Below are 8,831 nucleotides of genomic sequence, written 5' to 3'. Positions count from 1 at the left end.
CTGGTGCTGCCTGCACCTCTGCCTGCGCTGCCTGCACCTCATCCAGGGTTGCAAGCGATCCCGGCACGCAGGGACCAGCTGCTTCAGGTCAGGACATGCAGCTGGTTTAGGTGCTTGGCTGAGCCGGGACCCCAGCCCGGAGCAGCGGCGAGCCTCGCAGGGTGGGATGAGTTCCTCTCGCCGCGGTGCAGCCGGCTGCAGGTGAGGGGCTGGGGGCTCGCCCACCAGCGCAGACCCGCCGAGCGCCCGCGCAGCCTTATCTCTGCCGGGAGGTGAGTTAATGTGTAACGTGGCTCTGTTTGGTTAGCCCAGAAAAGCAAAGAAGTCCTGGGATAGGCACGGCTGGGACAAGGATTTGGGCAGCGTAGAACGACTGAGGACGTACTGGTAAAAAAAAGAAAAAAAATATAATAATTGCTATTCCTTCTTGTTCTTTGCTTTCTGTCCTTTTCCTGCTGCATGGGTTGCAGACGAGGGGCTGAGCACCTCTGCCTGGGCGGGACATGGGGCTCAGGCACCCGCGGGGGTACAGCTTTGGAAGGGGAAAGTGGTGGCAGTGTCACAGGAGGTGGCACCAGTGGCAATGGACAAGGTGGTTTGAAGGTGGCAGCAGGTGGAAAGCTGGGGAGAGGAGCAGCTGCTGGCAGAGAGGCTGGAAAAACCTGTGCTCAGGACAGCAAACAGCTCGGGCAGCTGCTTCGTGCACTCGATTTACTTGTTTAAGTAGGAGGAACTATAGACCTGCTGGTCTCCTTTCTATAGGTCTCCTTTCAGCCTGAGCTGGGATCCATCCTGCTGCAGAGCTGGAGCAGCTGGGACAGGACCTGCAAAGGGGGTTTTGCTTTGTTCTGGGTGTCGAGCTGGGCAGGATGGAGCCCTTTGCTGGCAGCTGTAAGGCAGAGGGGGTACCGAGGGGCTTTAATGTTGCTGGAGAGCCGTGATGGAGTGCTTGCAGGAGGACTGGGCTAAAAGAAAGTAGCCTCTTCATACAAAGCAATTAGCATTAATTGCTACCCGGCACCTCTCTGATGTTCGAGGGCTCAGCGAGCTCTGTGAGGGACAGTTACGGCAGCTGTCACAGAAGTTGTGCGAACTGGCCTTTTACTTTAGATTTAGAAAAACAGCTTCTTATAAAAGCATTTTTAGTGGGGGAAGACAGATGCCCCTGAAAAACAGCTTCTCAGGCAGCATGTCTTTTAATTTAAATGCTCAGTTGTATTTTTTAGTTTGGGGCTGAGCTGCCGGGTTATGCAGCGAAAGGAAGGAACAGTAAAATCCTTCTGAGCCATAAACCCTGGGATTGTTCAACACTGATTTTTCCCCTTTCCTGAGTCAGATGAACGCGTTAGAGCCATAATCGCATCAGAGAACCAGCGGGCAGGAAACAAACTTCTCGTTTCTGCGCAGATCCTCGCCCTCCTCAGCTGAGCTCAGGGCTGAACTTTGCCTCCCTGCGAGCTGGGGCTGGCGGGTGCAAACCCTTGGCAGCTGCTCTACATTTCTGCAAACACTGTTTGAACAAGAGCAAATTATTTCTTCCAATGGGCTGACGATGGTGGGCATCCTCACAGGGAAATTAGCTCTGTCCAGACCCCTGATTAAAGCTGGACCACGCTGCTGCTCTCCCGACGAGGGGCTGCCTTGCACAGAGGTCGCTGGTTGCCAGCAGCTGCAGGCATTGGGTTTGAGCAAGATTTTTCGCTTCCCCAGGAGGGTTTTGCCCTCTCGAATTTGTGTGGCAGGCAGCGAGGAGCGTTGCAGCATTGCAGGCAGGAGTCTCTTGCTGCTTAGAAGCAGATTCCTATTGCAAATATTGGGGCGTACAGCAAATCTGTGCAGCTTGCAGAAGCCTAAAAACCCCCAAACTCAGACTGTGTCTCTGCGTCCTGACAAGTAAAAGCTTTGGCTATCAAGTTATCCAAATTAAAAGAATCTAGAGTATTGCTGTTCCAAACCCTCCACTTAAAACGTAATTTAAGCAGTAAATAATGCAAAGCTGAGACTGAAATATTAAACTCCTCCTGCGTGGAAGGATTGCATCTGTCAGGGTGTGGGTGTTGCAATCTGATTTTTGTGGCATATTCCAATTACAAAGGAATTCTTTCAGCGTCTAACACTCTGAACAAGCAGCCAGTTTTGCTCCCTTATCGCTCGATCTAATTCCCTGATCCTGCTACAAGAAAAAAAGCAGCAGTGTGTTCCTGCGTGCCGCGGCCAGGTTACCGCACAAAGAGCTCCTCTGTCTTCTGCCGAGCAAATCCTCCCGCGTGGGGCCGCGTGTGTTGGAGGGGGCGTTTGTTTTGCTGCTCTCCTTACCCTCCGCAGCCCCGTTCTCTTCCGAAGAATGGGCGGCGCGCACGAAGAAAACACGTAATTGGCGGTGTCGGTGCATTTTGGAAGCTTTATGCTTTACATCCATAAGCAATTACGCCTTTTGTCGGCTGCTCAGCCTCTCCCCGCGGGCAGCAGAGCTCTCTTGGCTGCTCGCCCTGCGAGGATAACCGGCCCCTTTGCCCCTGGGACTGTGCCTGGGGGGGGTCTCACTCGTGGGAACCCCCACGGTGGGTTGTCATCCAGCTGCTACCACGTCGGGGCCCCACCGGTGTCGGGGGGTACGGGCTGCATCCAGAACAGCAGCAGGGGTGCATTGCTGTGAGCAGAGGGGGATGTTGGGGTGCTGTTTGCAACATCCCCGGGGGGGGCTGGAGACACAGCCCATGCCCCAATGCACCCCAAGGTACAGGGACCCCTCCCCACAGCCCCCCCCACCACCATGGTCCCCGAGGAGGGGGTGGAGGAAGCTCTGTGCCAGGAGGAAGCTCTTGCAGAGCGCGGCTGTGACTAATCGGCCGCGTTTCGGGTCAGCGTGTTCAGCGGTTTCAGCGCGGAGCTGGGAGCAGTGGGTGCGGCGGAGGGAAGGGGTCCCGCAGAGCTGGGCTGGGGCTGCATTGGGATGGGATCGCTGCTGCTGAGCTCCCCACTGAACTGGGCTTACAGCCTCTTCCTTCACTCCAGAACCAGTTTATCCACACACCTCCGAGATGATTAGATAACCACCAACAGGAGAGGGCCGTGGATGGGCATCCAGAACTTTCTCTATTTCCAGTTCTTCCGGGGAAAACTTCTGTTCCAAGGATGCTTTCAAACAGCCCAGCTGCCCCTTCTGGAGAGAGCAGCCTGGGATCAAGCACTTCTACAGCTTCACAGCTGCCTGTCCTCCCTCCAGCTGTGCTTGCATCACCCCAGGGGGGTCTCACAGCCTAACTCCTCTCTTTTCTCCCTCTTCAGCTGGGATATTGCCCCACGCCGGACGCCGCGGCAGCCTGTGCTATGCCCAGGGAGGAGCTGGGGCTGGAGATGGCTGAGCTGCGACAGCATGGTCAGCACAGCCTCCAACCACTCGCAGCGGGTGAGTAACCCCATCACACCCCACCCGGGCATGGCAGGGGCTCTGCTCACCCCTCTTGGCAGCTGAGGAAGGATTTTGGTTTGGTGTCTGCTCAAAACCTCTCGCCATCGGTGCTTTGGAGGCGCCTGGGGGCCCTGACACAGCATCATGCAAGGACCCAATTAATTCCTGCCCCAAAGCACTCCCAGACCTTCCATCCTGCTGCATGTGTGGCAGCCATCAGGAGCCTCCACTCTGCAAGGGCTCCTCAAGGAAATGATGCTGAGAGCCAGGGGGGTCCTGCATTGCCCGAAGATGCAGAGGCAGATAGTGCAGCGCTGGGCAGGAGGAGCCCAGTGAGTTCCCCAGTGAGGGATGAGACCAGTTGGATAACTGGGTCAGACTGGCTCCAGCAGGGCTGACTTCACCTGGAATATACAGCGAGCTGCACTCCTCCCAGCTGACGAGATTAATTTCCTAGTTAAGGCAGCGATGAGTTTGGACCATGGGTGTAGATCTGTAATTTTTCACTATCGCTCCATTAGGGCTTGTTTGCCTCCAAACACTGATTCCAAGATTGATGGACTAATTACATCCTGTCTGACGTGGAGCATAATTGATACGTGTAAGCACAAGGCTCAGTCCTGAACAGGTTTTCCAGTTGATGTATTGCAAACCAGAACCAAACCCTCTGAGATTTATTAGGGATGGAAAAACTGGTTGCAATATTGCATGGTAAAAGATTTGGAGAGGTGTCTCTCTGCAAAACAACTCCACCTGCGACAATTTATCCTCTGTGCTTGTTGATCTGATGCACGCTCCATCCTTTCCTGCACTTCAGTTTGGTGATATATCGCACCTTGTAACTTGGCACTTCCACAGGAACCATATCTCATGATACTTGGAATACAACAAAAATTAAACAGCATCTTGCTGTACTCCTTTCAAAGCTGGGGTATGAATAGGAGAACAAGGAGGGAGACCACCACCCACACATATACCTTCAGTATTTATGATATTTATGCAAGCTTTAAGATTCAGCACAGCTGATCAGCACAGATGTCTGTATCCATAGACCACCCATGTTACCCATCTGCTCATTTTTCAAAGTAAACTAAAGAACTAAAAGGTAGAGGCCAAATTTCCACGTTAAGGATAACCCATCTTCTGATGCTTGTAGTAGGGTAATATAAAAATGGCCCTATGTGTATATATATATTTTAGAGGAAGTTGTCTAGTTTTCTGTAGCTGTAAGTACCAATTTTTGAACAGTCCCTGGCCAAGTGCCGGGGCAGGAGCTGCCACAGGAGCAGCCTCAGCTGTCAGGGCTGTGGATAGCAATACACCTGTGTCCCCTACCTCTGCTGCTTTTTTATTTTCTAGAGCGATAACAGCTACGACTACTTATCTGTGGAAGAAAAAGAGTGTTTGATGTTCTTAGAAGAAACTATTGGCTCCCTGGACACAGAAGCCGACAGCGGGGTCTCTACTGATGACACTGACTACGTGGAGCCCTCCAAGCCTCCCGGGATGTGGCCCAGGAGAGACTCCGTGTCCCGGGGTAAGCTGGAAACCCCTCCTCCAGCCTTGTCTGCAAAGGGACCATCACACTGGGGCGCGTTCCCTCGGCAGGCAGGGAGGGAGCCTTGCCCCAGCTTTATTCCCGCAGCGAGCTAAGGAAGGTGTCCCGTGTCTGTCTGCAGAGCGGTGCGTGACTTCACTTCTCTCTCTTTGCCTAGAGTTGGAAAATGGGGCTCCCCCTCCGAACGTAGGTCAGCAGCGTGCAGCTGAACAGAAGAGCATCTCCGGCTTGTCAAGCTCAGCTCCAGCAGCGGTCCCAAGCCCTGGCTATTGCAGTCTTCCGAGGAGCATCACTGCAGCAAATGCACAAAGAGCAAACGCAGCTTCTGACGGCAAAGCAACAGTCCACACTGTGGAGGACCCAGTGCCAGTGGGTAAATCTTCACAGGAGATGGCCAAGGAGGACAGGCTTGACCAAGCCAACACGAGAAGCCAGAAGTCGTCCCTGGGATCTTTGATTATCCAGCCTCCCGATCCCTTCCGGGATGACCTGGTGAGCCATGAGTGGGCACGCAGCAGTCGCTCAGGTGCCAAGGGGGAAACAGCCAAGGAGACCAAGTCATGGCTTTCTTGGGGCCAGCCAGAGAAATCTACCTTGGAAGAAGCCCCTCAGGACCCAGATGCCAAGCGTGGGCCTCCAACTGCCCCCAAACCGCGGAAATTACCACCAAATATTATCTTGAAAACCAGCAAGAACAGCCCAGGGCCACTTGCCATGGAGCCCGGCCAGAAGGTAAAAGCCCCACCTCCATCCTCAGCTGGGTCTCAGCCCAGCCCTGCCAGCGATGCCGCTGCTGACGCCCCCCAGCCCTGCCAGCGATGCCGCTGCTGAAAAGGCAAATTCAGGGCACCTGGACCCCAAGGAGAGGGAGAAAGTCCGGCAGCAGGCACTGGAGAAGCTCGGACTGTCACAGGACAGGAGGGAGCTGAGGACCCACCTCCAACCCACCACACATCCCCAACCACACGAGATGCCATCGCCCGCTCCCGGGGAGCCTGAGGTACGCTGCGGGGTGGCAGAGAGGTCAGTGCCGGGTGTTCGGCAGATGAACTTCAAATCCAACACCCTGGAGCGCTCCGGCGTGGGGCTGAGCAGCTACATGGCCAGCACCAAGGAGCAGAGCGTCAAGACCAGCAGCTCCCTGGGCAAGATGTCCTTCATCGAGCGGCTCGCCCCCAGCTTCCTCAGGAGCAGCCGTCCCCGGCCGGTGTCCCTCGCGGTGGGGAAGGACTTTGCTGGTCTGAAGGAGCCCAGACAGGCAGAGCCTGAGAAAAGCAGCAAGCAGCGATCCCAGCCTACGCAGAGCTTCCCCAGGCCACCCCGCTCCTGCGTCAGCGTGAAGATTTCCCCCAAGGGCGCGACCGATGAGAACCGGCGGGAGGCTCTGAAGAAGCTCGGTCTGCTGAAAGAATAGCTGCAGGAGCAAGGGGGCTGCTGGAAAAGGGGCTTTTCATCCTGGATCCGGGCTCCTTCGCTGCCTGTCCTCAGGCAGCACAACCATGAGCATCTTCTGCTGTGATCTCCTGCCCCAGCATCTCAGGAGCTGCACCACGAGAGGTATTCAGAGCTTCACACCAACTACAGCAATGCCACATGTACATAATCTTTTGTATATAGCAGGTGTATATGAGCTATTTATATAAAGCATCACTCAGCGTGTGGTTGGGGCTTATTCTCCTACAAGGGCTTTAATGCATTTGGGGATTCATCACAACAGGGAAGCCATGGAATTGGGGGTCTGGCTTTTTTTAAAAGGGGTTGCCTGTGGATAAAGCCTCTCTGGGAAGAACTGCAGGACTCTGCTGCACCTTTGGGATTTTTGGGGGTATTTTAACTTTATTACAAACCTGAGCACTCACCTGCCCCATGCAAGTGCCTCCCAAAAGCCACAACTGCCACACGGAGAACTGCCAGGGGAACTGGCGGGGGCTCAGCAACCTCCCCCACACACAAGTACTCCCTCGCCCAGCCCCCGCAGCCGAGGCTGGATGGCTGCACGGACATCCCCTGCTCCTCCCACATCCAGCCCCAACAACCTGGATATAGCACATCCGTGTGGATGATGAAGTGACAGTTAAGAAGCGAGTGACTGTGTTTCGGTGGCAGAACCAGAAACGCTGCCCAAAGAGAGACGCAAACCTGGGACATCACTGTTTCATTCCCTTTCAGACTCTCCTGGCATCTTTCAGACCCCGCTGATGCTGTCAATGTTTATGCTGCACACCTTGTATAACACAGGTGGTTTATTTCTGTAATAAACTTGTATATGATCAGAAAGTGCCTGGGTAGTACGGATTTATGCTGCAGTCAAAGCTCTGGTTAAGCTAAATCATGGGTTTTAACCTTCAGTGTGTCTTGACTTGAGGAGTGTGAGGGATCCAGGCAGCAGCCGGGCATTGCAAATGATGGTCTGAACCAGAGACTTGGACCTCTTGCAACCCTTACAACTGGCAGAGTCTCCTGGGTCTGCTGGGACATCTCCCACAGCAGCCCTGTTAGTTGAAAAGCTGCACTAACAGCTTAACTTGGAAGGATCATTTTAATTTCTTCACCAAAAAAATCTTCCATGCAGCGCTGTCAGTGTTGAACATCTAGAGAGAGCCTCTGCTAATAAAGCAAGTGCCTTTGTTCCTAACGGGCAATTTAATTTCACATCTAACACAGGCTTGCTTGAGAGAGAGGGGCTGGCCCGTGGAGGCAATTGCACTAAACAATTCACTGATGTTAATTAACTGCTTGCAGCATTAAGATAAAGTTGCACTCAATCATTTTAATCACTGACCCTGCAGTACAAGCAGCTATTCAAGACAGCTTTGTGAATACTAACCAGGCTCGTACTGACAAAACCCAGAGCCAAGCTTCTAATTCCTCTCCAAACAGCCATCAGCAGAGCTTTGGTTTTGCATGGGAAGAAGGGGAGGGCATCCTTCTGCAAAAGCTGCGTCATTTCACAAACCCCCACATAATAAAGGTGCGCACAAGTGGAGGGAATAGCACTGAGCCATGTAAAGAATCCAAGGAATGTGAGAAAATTATGTCTGAGCAGCTATACTTCACAAAAGCAGGGAAATGCTTGTTTGTAGTTAAGCAATTAACTAAATTAGTTTGGGGCTGGCCAGCAGCAATGCGAACCTGTACAACAGGGAGGAAACTGGGAGAAGATGGGCTAAGGTCTGACCGAGAACTCAGCAGGTTGCTCAGCAAACACCGTCGCAATAGTCATGTATCTGCATTTTGCAAGTGACATGCAGGAAGACAGAGCATTAAGGAGCATGATGCTGGAAACAGCAGTGGGTGAAACAGAGAGGTCAGAGGAGAGGAGCATGTGGATGAAAAAGCACCATTAAAACTTGCGAGAGCAGCTTCCGAGGGCTGCCCCCTCCACTCTGAGCTTCATCTTGCACCTTCCTCTCCTCTTTCACTTATACTGTGCTCTTGCTGCCTCTAAAGCCAACCATTTGTACTTGAAAGTCTCCAGCCCCAGGAGCGCAGCACCGGTGGGAGCCTCTCCTGCTGCCTGCCTGCACACGGGGCGGTTTGGAGCCTGCCAGGTATCCTCACGCTTGCAGGGGAGCCGGGCAGCAGCATCACTCCCAGCAGCCCAGCATCGACACTCACCCGGATAATTGCTCTCAACGCTGGCCCGCTCCCTCCATGCCAGGCAGCAAGGACCCCAGGGAGCAAAGCTCTCCTTCTCTTCTGTAACCCATAATAATCCAGAGCCTCAAAGGAAAATATTTACCTTCACTCTAGCCCAGCCACATCTCTCATCACAGAGTCTCCAGCAGCCAGTCACTCCTCAGCCAAGTGCCCCGGGATCCCCACCAACTGATGTAGCAGCAACCAAGCCAGCCCCAGCCT

At 53.7% G+C, this 8,831-nt stretch overlaps 1 protein-coding gene across 1 annotated transcript; it reads left to right on the top strand.

Annotated features, from left to right (window-relative positions):
• The first annotated feature begins 3,376 nt into the window (after nucleotides 1-3,376).
• Nucleotides 3,377-6,384, top strand: LOC104472502 (chromosome unknown open reading frame, human C1orf116). The gene is made up of 5 exons (XM_010088208.1): nucleotides 3,377-3,409; nucleotides 4,772-4,949; nucleotides 5,128-5,156; nucleotides 5,358-5,702; nucleotides 5,806-6,384. Exons 1-5 carry the CDS (start codon nucleotides 3,377-3,379, stop codon nucleotides 6,382-6,384), a joined length of 1,164 nt encoding a protein of 387 aa, XP_010086510.1.
• Nucleotides 6,385-8,831: the final 2,447 nt, after the last annotated feature.

The sequence above is a fragment of the Pterocles gutturalis genome, unplaced genomic scaffold (assembly GCF_000699245.1).
Source record: "Pterocles gutturalis isolate BGI_N339 unplaced genomic scaffold, ASM69924v1 scaffold4742, whole genome shotgun sequence".
Lineage (NCBI taxonomy): Eukaryota > Metazoa > Chordata > Aves > Pterocliformes > Pteroclidae > Pterocles > Pterocles gutturalis.
The sequence above is the reverse complement of the archived record's forward strand: the minus strand, read 5'-3'. Positions and strand labels throughout refer to the sequence as shown.

Bases quoted from the DNA above. Each gene is read 5' to 3' on its own strand.
- LOC104472502 (XM_010088208.1), top strand. From the start codon at position 3,377: ATGGTCAGCACAGCCTCCAACCACTCGCAGCGG. The intron at 5,157-5,357 runs GTAGGTCAGCAG...AAATCTTCACAG, and splicing joins ATGGGGCTCCCCCTCCGAAC to GAGATGGCCAAGGAGGACAG. The intron at 5,703-5,805 runs GTAAAAGCCCCA...GCTGCTGAAAAG, and splicing joins CCATGGAGCCCGGCCAGAAG to GCAAATTCAGGGCACCTGGA.